The 16,499-nt window shown below is 42.5% G+C and overlaps 1 protein-coding gene across 2 annotated transcripts in view; it reads right to left on the reverse strand.

The window, feature by feature from the left end:
- Window positions 1-10,081, reverse strand: part of anos1b (anosmin 1b) — a 41,770-nt gene extending 31,689 nt beyond the window's left edge. Inside the window, exon 1 of one of the 2 annotated variants that reach the window (XM_070960803.1) lies at window positions 9,706-10,081. In XM_070960803.1, the coding sequence (XP_070816904.1) occupies window positions 9,706-9,882 (177 nt within the window). In that variant the 5' untranslated portion in view covers window positions 9,883-10,081. The remainder of the gene's footprint in view (window positions 1-9,705) is intronic. The other variant, XM_070960804.1, reaches the window with a different exon arrangement.
- Window positions 10,082-16,499: the final 6,418 nt, after the last annotated feature.

A 16,499-nucleotide genomic window follows, 5' to 3' on the forward strand; every position in this document is an offset into this window, starting at 1 on the left:
TTGATTCTATGTGCTGAGTCTGAAAACTGCAACCACAATGACATAAAACATAGTAAAGCAAAAAATGTTCACATTTTAGAAGCTGGAAGTACGTCATGTTTAGTGTGTTGGACGGAAAAAAACACCAGCTTATTATCTGTTCATTAGTCAAGTAATCATTCCAGCACTGCTTCCCATAAACCCTGCTGGTTTCACAGTGTGGATGTTACCACTTGTTTCTTGGGTCCCTGCAGTTCCTTTTGCATTCTTCAGGTTTTGGGAGATTTTGGATCACTTTAATGGTTTAAATGCAGCCTCAAACCCGTGTTATCTGTATTTAACTTGCATTGGTAAGACAGTCAGTCAGTGAGTGGGGCATAACTGCTGCTCTTCCCTCTGAAGCGCTTTGTCATCATCGGCACAATCATGATGCCGACCCCCAACATCAAAACAACTATTAGAATACTGGTGTGTGGGCATGATTTGTGTGTCTGTCTGTCGTGTGTGTGTGTGCCTCTGAGGAGTATATGAGCTGCTGGTGTGTGTGTGTGTGTGTGTGTGTGTGTGTGTGTGTGTGTGTGTGTGTGTGTGTGTGTGTGTGTGTGTGTGTGTGTGTGGGATAAGCCTTCTTAACGACTCCTTAACCCTCTCTCCTAAGTGTGCTGTATTTAGACTCAACCAAGCTCATCTCTTTCCACACACACCTACGCACACACGCACGCACACACTTTTCAGGGCTTCTCTTCTTTTAAGTAGCATTTGTGCTTCTGGTATAATGAGGGTGAAGGGGTTAGAGTTGGGGTAACAGTGCAGAGGTCAAAGGTTAGAGATTAGGGGTTAAGGGCTTTCACGGTATAGAAGATGCTGAATTTACTTGTTCTTTCTTAACATTCAAAACAGATGCATATTGGCTACTTTGGTGAAATAGCTGTAAAAGAAGCTAAACTGCTCTTTGAAGTATGAAGATGAGGATTTATTTCCCTTATAAGCCCTGTAGACCCGCTAAAAAGAATGTACTGTCACTAGAACAGCCGAGGGTTTTTACTGAAGTGATTAAGGCCGTGATATAGTTTTAAAGAAGTGCTGGTCAGACAGAACAGTAAAAGCTTCTTTCACACTGTAAGGTGGGGAGGGGCTGCCTCTCACAATTTTTGTAAATTTCCAAAACTGACTAAGTCACGCCTGCCCTCTGCAGAGGCCGGCCATTGAGCATATGTGTGAAAACGGTCAGAGCTCCAAGTTCTCCACAAATTTTGTTCGCCTCATTCCTCTCATACTCTCACCCCTGTCCACGTCCACCGCTCCAGCTGCTTACTATTGCCTCGGCTGTACAGCTGTTGGCAGCAGTGAGGAGGCTGATGGCCTTCAGAGAGGAGGCACGAGGAGCGCAACCAAAATCAGATCAGGTTCTGAAATAAGGTCACAACAAATTTGCTCAGTTGATAAGAGGATTTATGTGAAATGAGTGCTGGACATAATATTGGGAGATTAGGTATATTAAGAAATAATGTATTTTTTGGCCATGCTTGCTCGCCTTTAAGAGTTAATGAGTATCGGTGGGGTGGACACCCTTGGTTTAACAGTAATCTGGGCTAGCTGTAAAAAGCGATACTGCTGCAGTTATACTGCTTAACCAGCCTCCTACAGTGATAGATGAGAGACAGAAGAGCAGTGGAGCATTAAAGCAATGGTTAAATCTCTGATGAACAGATTAGTAACAAGCCTGTAGGGAAGGCTGGATGGAGGGAGGAACAGACGAGAGGAGAAGCAGAGGAACGGGTGTCATGGTATCACTACAGCTACAGAGAAACAACTTCCTCCTCTGCAAACAGTTTCTCTCTCCTCCTCTCTTCAAGGCACTTTCTGACTACACAAAAGCGACGCCGCCCAGGTGCTACTGAGTGCATTATAAAAGACTGAGTCGCCATGGATACAGGTCTTATAATAGCAGTGTATCTCACACATATGGAGGAGTCTCTTAACTCTCTCAAGCATTAAGACATTTGTAAGCAGTCGACGTAGCTCAGAGGCAGTCGGCTCTTCCTTCCACTGATTCTGTCGGATGACACAGGTGTGAATGTTAAACAGATGCCAAGTCTCCTCCTGCATTTTCCCCATTTTCACTTCTTGCTGCTTTTTGCCGTGCGTAAATGTCACCTGTCCACTCACGGAGTGATGTGAACCATTGTTAGGAATGTGTGTGAGCATGGTCAGACAAACAAAACAGGGATCCACTGATAAAAACATTGCTCCATGGTGCTAATAGCAGTCAAAAACTCCACACGGTTCCTTTAAGTTGCTTTGATGCTGTAGAACTGGCACCCTGGGCTGCAGCGGTGAGGCCAATTCCACCCTCAGTTACTCTTTCGGCATAGGTTTGTGACGTTCATTGAATTCCTGGAGGGTTTTGGTGATGACTGATATAATTTACTGTTTTTAGTACTGTTACAAAGTGGCTGCAGTTATCAGAATGTCTTTCTGAAGTTGCCAAATGTATGGACCTTGACTGGTTGGGTTTTATATGTGATGTGAGAGAGCAGTAATGACAAGTGTAGGGGTGAAAGAGTATTACAGCTGCATTGCAATCTTGTCCGTTCATAGTCCTGCTAAGGCTGCTCAACAATGGAACAAAATGACAAAAAATAGTAAAAAAAACATCAATGGAGTGAGCGTTTCCACAGCATACACAGTCATGGAATTAAGCTATTGATTGAACAGAATTAAGAAAATTCACAAAGCATACGTGTGTGTTATGTTTGGCTATCATCGAGTTTGTTTGTTTTGAAGGACACGTTCCAGTTAAGTGAAGTCATTTTCCAGACTCATTATGCTGCTCGAGCTGAGTGATATGACAACAAATGGTTTTGAATCTTAATCATATCCACATTAATCATAATCATAATCAAATTCACATTGCAGTCCTAATTGTGTCATTCATTTCATATGGCTGATTTCCAGTATCCAAGGTATCCAGTCAAAAATATTAGGATATTAGGACACACACACACACACACACACACACACACACACACACACACACACACACACACACACACACACACACACACACACCGTTCATTTTTCCTCTTCCTCCTCCTGCTGCTACTCATCCAGATTAGCCTACTTTGGCCACTCTGACATTCTTTCTGTCTTTCATTTGTACCCTTATCTCTTCCTCTCCTGTAAGCACCTGAAAATGATGGTGATGATACACTGTAGATGCTCCACACAAAGAACTGAGGACAGTGTAGAGGCCAGTTAAACGTCTCCAGATTTTCACTGAGGAGATATAAAGCTGCTCCCCCCCCCCGCCGGCCTCACATCTTCATCCCCTCTCTCCATCCTTTTCTCGCTCGCTTTCTTTCTGTCTCCCTCACAACAACAACCCCCTTTTTCTGTCACTACTCCTCAGCCCCCTCTGCAACACACACGTTAATGCACACACACAAATGTACACACACACACGCATCCCAAGTCAATTTCATGGGACATACTTGCTGTCAGAGCCAATCAAGGCAGTTTAGATAGGCCTGTGTGCCGTATGGCTATTAAATGGTGGTCAAAGTTGGGTTTCGTAGGGTCTGTGTGTGTGTGTGTGTGTGTGTGTGTGTGTGTGTGTGTGTGTGTGTGTGTGTGTGTGTGTGTGTGTGCGGCAAAACAGCTGCACATGCTGAAAAAGTCAGGGAGAGAAAGGGAGGATTGGTAGAAGGTGGCTGAAAGAAGAGAAAAGAAGTTGGATATGGGAGACTGAGAGGAAATGGGAGGCAGGGAGGAAGTTGAAAAGAGCAGAGGGAGACAGACAAAAGAAGGTAAAAGATGGAAATAAATATCAGTTAATAGGAGCAGGGAGGAGACTGGCAAGGAGTGGAGGATTCTAGTTGTGAAACAGGACGCAATAAATTTTGGTGACTGCTGTTCGTCTGGCAGGAATTTAGTCTCCAGAGTTATTTTATTAATGGGAAGCCAACTCTTAATAGAATTTTCATCCATAGTGGAGGGACGTTTTAAAATTTACAAACACGTTTATTGTGGTATAAGACTTTTGGTTATGGAAGAAGCTGTGAGTGATGTATTTATCTAAAAATAATGTAAAACACCTAGAAAAGTCCAAAGGCTTTTGTGCATTTTCCATGCATGCACCAAGAAATCTGCTCAGAATTCCACTTCCACCCGTCTTATGATGCATGACTTCGAACAAAAATGTGCAAAAAAATCCCATTTCACTTTAATGATGGATTTCCACATGGCTGGATTTCATACCAACAATAAAAAACAGGGTCTTAAACTTTTTTCCTTTCTTGGGATCCGCAAGAGAAATTTGTCTGAGCCTGAGACACGAGAGAGCCGTCAGAAACTGAACTGACCCACGGAGTGAGAAACACTTGCACTAAAGGACTTCCACATGGCTCTGATGACTGCTGAGCCCACAGTCATCGCCGCTGAACAATAACAACCTGATATTACTGGATGCAACAGCAGGAAAGAGGCAGGGACACAAACACACACACAGAAACACTTGCACGGTCCACACGCACACGCACAGCTGCACACACCCTTCAGTGTTTGAAAGAGAGTGAGATATAAATCACACTTCTGCCAGATGCAGCGATAAAAAGTGAGTGTGTGTGAGAGAGAGACGGAGGGAGAGAGAGAGCGTGTGTGTGTACATATTATGTGTGTGTGTGTTGTGGTCAGTGTTTGCGGTGAGGCGCAGTAGAAAGTCTATTTAACACGAGGCATTAACTCTGCTAATCATACCCAGATGACCAGAAGCAAGCGCAGCTACAGTGTGTTGGGGTGTGTGTGTGTATATGTTGTGTGTATGCATTGTTTGTGCAAGTGTGTGTGGTGAGTGTATCATGACTGACTTCCATTCAACAGAATATAAAGTTCTTCCAAAAAAGCCCATGTTGAGGTCTGAACATTCCCAACAGAAGCCCCTAATTAGTCTATGTGTGTGCGCGCCTGCGTGTGCGCTTCCGTGCACGTGTGTCAACGTTAGTGTTTGTGGTGCCCCACATCCTGTAAACAACAAGCGTCACAACATAGTGGTTGTTACACGGTCCTGAACCTTGCCTCATCCGACTATTATGTCGGCATCTGTCTTTCTGTTCCGGTTCAGCTCCAACAGCAACAATAACGAAACTCCACTGGTAAAGAAAATAGTCTAAATAGTCAACAAACTGCAGGAAAAGTTCAACATCTTGGGAAATAAGATGATTTGCTCTCTTGCCGAGAGTACGGTGAGAAGATTGATACTGCTCACATGTCTGTATGCTAAATACAAAGCCACTGCCAGCAGGTGGCTAACTTAGCTTAGCACAAAGACTGTAAACAGGGGGAAACCAGCTGAGACTCCAGGAAGTTACTGGTACTGACCAAGAAATAGTTCAACTCATAACTGCCTGTAAAACTGTTATTAGTTGTTTCAAATCTCTGGTTTTTGTACAGATTACACAAATGGTTTCCAGCGTTTGTGCTAAGCTAAGTTAGCCGGCCGATAGCAGCAGCTTGGTATTCAGGGTGCAGAGAAGAAGAATGGATATCATTGCTCAAGTATCAGATGCCATCAGGGGTTTGATGTGGTAACAGAGTCTTTCCATCTGTCTCGCTCTGCGGCTGAAAGAACAAAGCCTCGCTGCTCAACGCGGTGCCATTCCAGCTGTGATTTACTGTTTTGGAATTTCTTGTCCTGGTTTCAGGTGAGAGTCGCTCCTATGCCGCCGCAGTTTTATCACCATCTATCCCTGCTTCTACTGATCGAATGACAGGGCAGTCACAAAGCCGCAGAGAGAGGCAGAGGTTTTATCTCTGAGGCGAATCAAACAAGCCTTTGTCTCTCTGCCTGTCTCTCTGCGTACCTGTCTGTCCTCTGTTTAGCCTGTATATCAGTTTTTCAGGCTGTCTGTCTGCGTGTATGTTTGTCACACCTGTCTCTGTGTCTACCTGCCCGCTCACCCCTGCCTGCCTTCGTGCTCGGCCGCGTCCATATACCTGCCTTTATCTCCTCGTCTGCCTCTGTGCAACCTGACCTGACCGTTGTCTCTGGTCTTTTTCAGAGCGTGACTGGTTGGCTGGCCGACCTTTGGGCTGATTAGAGTTACCTACCGCAGAGCAGCGGGGACACACACACACGCACACACACATGCATGCACACGCACATAAACATGAATGCACAGGCAGCTCATTCAGCCTCGCACTGGCCCTCAGCCCTGGCCCGAACCGCTAACCATCCACTCATCAGCACCACAGACCTGTGAGTGTTTAAGACACGCAGTCTAATCTGATCTACTACGTATGTGCAAAAAGATCCAGCTCTGCAGCCGAGGCTGCACTTTTTTCCTTATTTTTAGGAGTTTACATCAAGGAGGAATTTGGGAATATGACAACATACCAGCATATATATCCTCATGAGCACGCGCGCACACACACAAAGAGCTATAATTACACTATTACACCATACAAGGGAAAGTAGTGGAAAACCCAGAGAAGCAGCAGAAAGAGAGGTGTAAATAGAAAACTGGTGACTCACATTCTGGTGGCTACACACTAGCCACACACACACTGAGAGAGAAAGAGCCAAAAACACAGGGTTCACCCACATGAAGCCAGAGGAAGCAATGTGTGTGTTTGCATCTGAGTGTGGTGACAGAGTAGGATGAGTAAAGCTCTATTCGCCCTCACTGATGTTATAGTTACTGGAGATGTTATCAAAAGGGTTTTCTGTTTTAAATGTTACGTTCTTTAAATGAATGAATGCTCTGACACACAGTCTCTCCCAACCATTAATCACTCTGTCTTCTGCTGCACCGTCCTATAATAGGTTCAGAGAGTGATGCTGTTCCCCAGGATGTGGCTGAGAGGAAACTTGTTTCCTTGTTTGCTCACTTGAGAGGCTCTTTTTAATTTGGTACAGCACACACAGTTTTCAGTGCCCCTTTATATCCTAAAATGCCCTTCACACGTCAACATCGTCCTGTTCCTGTTTGTCACTGTCCTGCGAATCGATAATGGCGTCTGTGCCGAGTGCTTTTTCTTACACGTGTTTCAATTAGGGCTGCAACCATCACTTTTCCAGAGCCAGAAGAGATTTCTTTGAATGTCTTGTTTTGTCCAAAACTCAAAAGACATCCATTTTATAATGACATGAAACAGAATAGAGATGAAAGCTTCACATTGACAAAGTCGGAGAAGCTAATATTGTCCTTTTTTTAAATTACGCAAATTGCTTATCGATTGCCAAAACAGTTGCTGGTTAGTGTCCTGTCAATCAACTAACAATCAGGTAGGAAACACTGATTTTAATATGATGAAAAGGAAAAATTGTTAATTTTAAGAAATCATTCCATGTAGCATTGCATCTTAACAACCAGTTTTTCCTAAAGTGAGTAAATCATCCGACTAATTGAGTGAGTTACTTCAATTTGCTTGCAAACAAAAGTTGCGTGTTTCACAAATTAACTGCCTTCCTCCGCCTTGTTTCAAGATGCTGGCAGGCTAAAAAACAAGAGCGTATCAATGTTCCCAGGGTCCTATGATCATCTGTTCAATATTCTTCCACCACACATGAACCTTCTTATTGTGTTCAGGTCAAAACCCGAACCCTAAACCTGGAGCCGGCAAACAGCCTTCAAAACATCCCTGAAACTAATCAAATGCATATAGCAGAAGTGGAATTGTCTGAATGAAGATAAATATTTTAATAACTTCACTTGTTTTAATATGGGCAATTTGTTGTACAGTACACCAAGTGGGATGACTTAATATTGTTCTGGGATATTTTCTCAACAGATCAGCGTGTGTGTTTGAAGATATCAAGAGACAGAGTCAGAAAATCCTGGAAGTCTAAACACACCATGGACGTCAAGCCATGCCAAGACTATGACAGAAAACAAACTCACACAAGAAATTAAAGAGTTGTATCGGAGAGGAATGCAACATTTTGTTCACTTGTTTAACTGAAATGAAACCCAAGTAGAAAATGAGTGCCTGGCCTGTTTGCTACCTCCCAGTCAGTTGGTCCCATTTCCATCACTGCTGTTTGATGCTCAACATCTCACTACTGCACTCCACTTCATAAAGTTTAAACCAAATGTTCCCTTTCTCACACCTCCATTCCAGAAACCCCAGCACACACACACACACACACACACACACACACACACACACACACACACACACACACACACACACACACACACACACACACGGCTCGAGAGTCATCCAGGGGCCACCCTCATTACCCAATGCACAGGTGCTGGGAGTCTATTCTAGATGGACGAGGACCAGACCAAACCTTCTTTTTATACATGAACATATGCAAACACACACACACACACACACACACACACACACACACACACACACACACACACACACACACACACACATACGTATACACACTTTCTTCTACACACCTCAGAGGCACTGGGGCTAAACTCTGTGGTTAATGACTTTCCCACCCACTACACAGCATGCACATGTTGAAGCCGTTAACGATAAGTGGCTTTTCGAACTTGGTAACGTCCTAATGTCCCCGTTAATCTCACATTCCTCACTACAAAGGCCGCAGAACATGGGCCAGCGATTTCACTGAGATGAGTAATTTTGTCAACCATTATAAACCAGTAAGTTACGTTTTTTCAGGCTACCTTTGGCCCTCTGCATACTGACACAGGGCAACTTCAATCTGAAAACTTCCTGATGAAAACCATGTTGGAAACAACTCCCTGTTTTCGGGCGAGATCACAAGGTTTCCTCTGATTAATTATTTAGGCAGTAAGTGCTCACTGTGCTTTTCTTCTCTTGCGCGTAACAACACCTCTAAAATCACTGCACAACATAGCACTGAGTGGCTATTGTTTCTGTAAAGACCCAAAGAATGACAAGCTTCATTAAAAGATTTGGATAATTGGACAATTGTATTGACTAGGCAACACAGCTGCTCACAAGAGTGATGGAACTAAGTGGCACAGCTACGACTGGTGGGCAGGGGTGTAAGTATTTTTCACCAATCAGACCAGAGAGCAAGAATTATTATTTTTTGATCTTTCAATCATTTAATAAAGTTTAGTGGTGCAGTTTAAAGTTTATGTGTAAATGTCTTACACATGCCACTGAGAGCAGACTCAGCCATTTGTGCAAACTGCTAAATCTGAAAAATCACTGAGAGGTCATTATGTGTGTGTTATGAGAGCGTAACTTATAAACTTCAATCCTGTGTTCATCAGAAATGTGACTATTGAGTGCACCTGATTGATTCCAGATGCTCGTCCATGTCCCCCCTCCTGTTAATTTCACCCTTCAATATCTTCCTGTGAAATATTTTAGGGCGCCATGAACATCAATATAAATAAAATAATGAAACAGCATTAAGCAAAATGAGGCTTTTGTAAAAATCTCTAATGAGCCCACTGAACTATCAAGACTAATAGATTTGCAGTAGACGGGCAGAGATGGCAGCTGGCTGTAAAAATACAGAAAGTAATTCACCTTTAAAAGAAGCAGTTTGGGTAAAGCTGTCTAAAAATGAGCAAATGTATATTATACACTTAATTAATTCACCTCTGAGGGTCGCACCAATGTTTCTAGCATTAAAATACTCAATCGTGGCTCTCTGTCCTTTTCACTTCCTGGCTTCTAATTTACTTTGCATACACTGGTGGTCACATGTGACCTCGGGGTCAGTAAATACCCTTAAAGAAGGGACAGAGTGGTCGTAAGTACCTGGAGGTGTCTGAACGCAGCCGTCAGCTGGGTCATGTGCAGAGTGAGGCACCTGGACGTGCATCTGGCGCTGTTGATTTTCTCCTGAACATCCTCCTGCTCCGGTGAGCTCCTGCGGGCGCGAGTCACCGCCAGCACCGCGCACAGGAGCACCAGCCCGGCCCGACAAACTGCCATGACGCCGCGAGGGAATGCGAGGAAACGAAATGAATGCACACACTAATCACACGGCACTTTTCCTCCTCGTGCCTGGCTCGTCGACGTCCTGCTCTCGCGACCCTTTGAGTTCAGAGTGAATTCATCAGAGCGCTGCTGCTATCGGCGCGCGAGCACGGAATGGAGCAGCTCTTCCCTCCTCGCGGTCACTCCCACCACCGGCACAAGTGCGGCCGCGCGGGGTTCTAACGGTCTTCATCCTTAGTGTCCTTATCATCTTCCCCATCACCTCTGAGATTATCATGACTTCTACCTCCGATTAGTCTCCCCATTATCATCATCATTAGTCTCATTACCTGTGCTCGTGCAGTTATCATCATCATTATCCCCATCCTGATAACATCATCATCACCATTTTCCTGCATTTCACATCGTTACCTCCTTCACCTTTACGATCATTGTTTTTATGTTTACTGTCTATTCAGTCATTGGTGCTCACTGACAACCACCACCATCATCCGCTCCAAGTTGGCATCATCCTCCATCTTCATCACAAGCTCGCTCAAACCACCACTTCCCACAAATGTGCACATTATCATTATCTCTCATCTTCACCATAACATGAATGTCACCCTCACGTCATTATTATTATCATACATCGTTTTCACCAAGAACATCTGCACTGAATTCCTGATTGTTTCTCAAAATCGCCAAAATATGAAGATCAAGTTATCCAGGTAAATAATAATAATGTGATATTTTGTCAATATCACTCTGCTCTAAACTCCAGCACCCTGCAGCGAGGACACGTGGACCTTTTTATGTCCCAGTCGGAAAAGTGCAGGTGTAAATAACAATATTAGTAATGGCTGAAATCCACTGAACTGCTTCAGTTTCAGGCTCCTGGTACTGTTCATGCTCTCATACTGTCATGACTTACTGGGACACTTGAATAGAATTGATAACGTTATCAGTTACTGCTCTTCTCTTCCTACTCTGACTAGTCAAAATGTCATCATTGTTACAGTCACTGACACGCTCACCTCCAGCCACACCAGCAGCATCACATGACACTTACTTCTTGACTTCTTTTTATTAACATTCATTATCCCCACCTTCATCATGCTCATGGTCATTGTCACCTCCATGATCATTATAATGGTCGTCATCAATACTGCCACCCCTCATCAGCATCATCATCAAATGCATGCACATTTTAATCAACACTGCACTATCATCTTCTTTGTTTTCCGTGCCTCACGTGCATTTATGCATCATCATCATTATGTTTATCATCTGTATCCTCTTCTTTTTCATCATCATCCTCTCCTTCAACATAATGTTGATCTTCTTTATCTTCATCTTCATTGTCATCATTACCATCACTTTCATTCTCACTGCCTCACCTTCATCATCATCATACGTATGGTTTCTCTGCCTCACCTTTATTGTCTTAATTGTCCTCTTTCTCAACATCACATCCTCATGATGGTAATAGTTGCAAAATAATTAAAATCTTTATTTCCATTGTCACACATAAACAGATCCATACGGCAACTGTCAACTCAGTGAGTTCTGAACAAGAAGGAGCATTTTGTTAACAATCAACATGCTGCTCTGGATCAAACATCAGCAGACACGGTGCCGTGAAGTAAGAGAGGAATTTATGGCCTAATGTGTTGCATGGCAGGCTATTGTTTGGGGCCTATAAACGCTTTACTATTACTATTCTGAAAAACAAACTTCTCTTTATAGTCTGGGAATTCTCTCCAGGGGTAATTATTAGAGAAGAGTAATAAAAGAGCATTTATTAATGGGAAAGAGACCTGAAGAATGTGTTGAGGTAGGTGTCTGTCACAGAGCCAGACAGTGCGTTAGTCACCACTTTTTCACGGACAACTGCAAAGCCAAGTGGAGGCTATTAGATTCAGGGCAAGGTGAAGATGTTTAGGACACATGGTTGAAAGCTCAGTATGTTTATATGAAAGTGTGTTCCAGCACAGGAGTCATCTCTGTTGGCTATGAGATGCACAAAGAGTCACCTACATCTTGATTTAGGGGGAAACAGAGATGTATAAATATTTAGTAATACTGGCCCGACTGTTCTTGGCCCTGTAGTGGAAACCAGAGTTTTCGTTCTGTCCCCACGCAGAAACAGCTCCACACTGTACGTTAGTATAATAGTCTGGGCTGGTGATTAACCCTCAAAACTAAGATGTCCTTGGCTGTATGTAGTGGTTATTTTTCTTAGTGTTTTTGATGGTTTTGTCTGTAAAATGTCAGGCAATGGAGAAAAGGCCTGTTCTAATTTCCCTCAGCTCAAGGCGATGTATTTGAATGGCTTGTTTTATTTTGAAAACCCAAAGATGTGTCATTCACTATTAACAATTAATCAGTTATCAAAAAAGTTGCTGTTTGATTTTCTCTTAATGGACTAATTGATAATTGTAGATATTAACTACTGAAATGTATTTGTGACATTTGTGACCCCACATCATGGGCTACAGCCTCAGTGTAGACACAAGTTTTGAGCAGTTCAAGCAAAAAATGATATTTCCTCTCACATTCTTTCTTTAGACGGACTTTCACACGGCTGAAGGGATTAACAATATTCACGTTTTCGCAAGAAAAAAGCAACAATCTGACAAGTCTGGACTGAGACACACAATCTTGTGCAACAGGCATGATTTCTTATCCACGTAATTATCTGTGATCCCTCAGATTTATCTTGGGAGTCTTAGAGGGATCCAGACTGGGAACCGTGTATGCAGAGAGAACTCAGACTGCAGATGATCTGATCAAAACAGCATCACTAAGAGAGACAAATATACAAAATGAGAATGAGAGACACAAATAAGTAATGAGCTGTGAAGCCACACAACGTGTAACAGTCAGCTTTGTGTGTGTGTGTGTGTGTGTGTGTGTGTGTGTGTGTGTGTGTGTGTGTGTGTGTGTGTGTGTGTGTGTGTGCACCTGACCTCAGAGGACCTAAGCAGTCCTTAAATCAGAAAGCATAAAATCCATTCTTCCACACACGTCCGCACTCTCTTTCCCCTTCTCTCTCTCACACACGCACACACACACACACACACACACACACACACACACACACACACACACACACACACAGATGGACACACAGTAGTTGCCCATTATCTAAATGACTGAAAGAATATTTTCATATTTTCATAAAACACCCTACTCAGGTTTCTAAGTAAACCATTAGTGGAGCAAAGACCCTCCCCAACACATACTCAAACATCTCACACACACACACACACACACACACACACACACACACACACACACACACACACACACACACACACACACACACACACACACACACATGCGTAACAGAAGCATTCATCGTCTGTCCAAATCTGCCTGTTGATTAAAGCCAAATGTCTTTGAATTGCATGGAAGGAGGATGGAAAGAGAGACGGGCGAAGAGGGATGGAGAGACAGAGAAATGGAGTGAAAGAAAGAAAGAAAGAAAGAAAGAAAGAAAGAAAGAAAGAAAGAAAGAAAGAAAGAAAGAAAGAAAGAAAGAAAGACACAGATGTCTAAAGTTGAAAATGTACCAGAATCTCAGCTCTCAATCAGTCAGCAGAAACCACGCAGAAGGTGACAGAAGGCCAAATGATCTCTCTTTTATTCTATATCTAATTCTGTTGAAGACTTCAGTCTTTAAATCAAAGCTGCTACAACAAACCTCAAGGACTAACTTGATTTTCACCCTGATGTTATACATTTGCTTTGGACTCTTAACCCAAGTATTTCTAAAGTCCTGGCTGCAGCTCTGTAAGTGCGCTGGTTTTGTCAAGTATGTGTGAATCAGATTTGAGTAGGGAGAGATGCGGTCATACTGTCTACTCTCATTCTCTAAGAGTGACATATGGACAGATTTCAATGTGTGTACTGGCTTTGTTTCTTTTATGTTCACAAAGACGGTTAAGTTTCATGATTCGTGCTAATAAGGGAAGCTATAGTGCTACATTTAGCCCTCTGATGCTGAAATCCCATGAACTGGTCTGTCAGACATCTGACTTCTGGACCTTCATCACAACATATCACATGAACACATTTTATCCCGACTAAAGCCAGCAGAATTGACCGTCTCTGTGAACTACAAAACAGAGGCTGCTTCCAATTTTCAGATATAATCTTTATGTATTTAACATGTCACTGAACTAATCCAAATGGTGTCATCTACTGAATCCCGATCTGTTTAAGCGTTTCTGTCCCAGTTTAACCATGCTGTTATCATTCCCGTCCAGGACGATTGAAGTGGTCAGAGGTTATTCCCTGCAGCTGCTGCTACTCACAGTTCATCTGTTAGTCTTCTCTGTTTTTTCACCTTCAAAGTCTTCAACACGACGGGGTGTCAAGCCATGGTCCAGGGACCTAAAGGTGGATCATTGTCAGTGTATGTAAAAAGCAAAGGCAGGCAGGGTGTGCCTGAATGGAGCTACAGTGTCGCTATGTGGCATGTAAGAGCAACTGCAGTTTCGTAAAAGATTATACTGTATGAATTAGTGGTTTTATCCCAAGTTTCCTGGAAATGACTCTGTAATTTGGTTCTAATTACACAGAAATGTTACTAGCAATGGAAGAAGGAGTGTTCAGATCCTTGACTTCAGTAAAATACCATACTTGAAAAATACTCCGTTATAAGTTACTGCATTGAAAATGTTACTTTGGTAAGAGTAATGAGGGAAATGTACTTAAAGTGTTAAAAGTAACAGTACTTGCATAAATATTCCCACTGTGACTGTGACTATGATATATTATATCAGTTTTTTACTGCTGTAGTTTCGTTGAGGTGGCGCTCATTTTGAAAGGTTTTGGAAAGTACTGCAACTACTAATAATAACTACTGATTATTGTCATTATGAATGAATCCACTGATTATTAGATATTATCATTAGCAAAATATTTTTGTATGCAAAAATCTCAACTGTGCAATAACACTATTTATTATCCATACTGACAACAGTACTTTTATAAACCGTATACTGTATATTGTGCATACACATAGTCCTAGTATTTCTAAAGTGCAATACAACATATGTCATTCGGAACAATAGTCTATCTCTTTATGTCACTGTGCTTGCTCTTAGTAATACTTGCTGGTTGTAATGACTAAATTTCCCCTTTGTGGGATAAATAAAGTCTTATCTTATCTTTCTATATCCTCCCTCCTTCAAATTTAGTCGGCTGACCTTCTGCTGAATTCCTGTCGAGCTGCTCTAAGAGCTCATGCCAAAGGTGTGGTAGAATTTTCTTTGAGTGGAAAACTACTGACTTAATGTGGTGTAACCTTGATGAAAAGACTGTGTTGATTGGGAAAATGAGCAGCTGTCGTACAGAACAGGTTTTTAGTGTGTGTTTGTAAAAAACAGTCAAGACAACCCACACAGGCAATCCTCCATTAGGAAGGACTGCATTTGTCTTGCTCTTCAGAAGACATACAGTATATTTTCATGCTGTGTGTGTGTCTTCTCCTACAGGACAATGAAGACTCTCCAGACTTAATAGTGTTTATTCATCACAAGAACACTATCTAGCGGCGCAGACCTCCACTCAAGTCCAGTCCATGACAGTCATATATAGCAAGTAGATGAAGAAATAGTGGTAGGAGGAGAGGAGGTGGAAAAGCAGATGTTTTTTGAACTTCCAGGCAGGAGTTTTCAAAGAAGCAGCGTGAACAGAGGATAAGTGATTCTGAAACATTGTGAATGTAGCAATCATGACATGGAATTCAGATGATGATTGGGATTACAGTGGAAAGGAATGCAAACAGGCCCACTACCAGAGCACGAGGAAAAAAGCTAACTCTTTCTGGGTATGTTCAGTTATTCATTGAGAGAATCACCTTCCACCACAGAGATGTTTCAAGAGGTGAATGAATGAAACGCAAGAGGATGGAAGGAGCTGGTTGGCTGGGGAGAACATGGGAACAGGGCAGGGCTAACGAGGCAGATGCAGGGCAGGTGTGGGGACAAAGTGTGGAAACAGCGCAATCAGCCATCAGAGCCATGCAGAGCTTCCTTCGTCCTTTATAAACTACTGCTTTGTTTGGTTCGTGTGTGTGTTTTAACTCAGACCTTTCTCTGTCAGAGTTCCCTGACATCAACGTGCAAGATGTGAGATGCATCATAAGAAATTACGAAGGCTTTGTCGAGAAAACGAGCACATGAAAATTACACTTTTGTTTCCGTTTAGTTCAAAATAACATTTTTTGGTTGGATTTGTGGTTCCTAAAACTTAACCTTAATCCTGAGTTAACCTTAAACTTAACGTTAAAGGTATATTTCAGGTATAGAAAATAATACCTAAATAGTCATAGTAGTATACTTTAAACAGCAATATGATAAAGAAATATTAAATTATAATTATGATTAATATTATGATAAGTTCCAGGTTCTCCAGCTTCCTCCCACAGACCAAAAACATGCTCATTAGGTGAATCGGTGACTCTAAAATTGCCCCTAGGTGTGAGTGTGAGTGTGAATGGTTGCTTGTCTTGTATGTTGCCCTGCAATCGAATGGTGACCAGGAAATGCACTAGACACTTATTCAAGTGTGCTTATACATGTGAACTTGAAGTACTGTATACTTCTTTTATGTGGAAG

This window comes from Chaetodon trifascialis, chromosome 4 (assembly GCF_039877785.1).
Source record: "Chaetodon trifascialis isolate fChaTrf1 chromosome 4, fChaTrf1.hap1, whole genome shotgun sequence".
Classification (NCBI taxonomy): Eukaryota; Metazoa; Chordata; class Actinopteri; order Chaetodontiformes; family Chaetodontidae; genus Chaetodon; species Chaetodon trifascialis.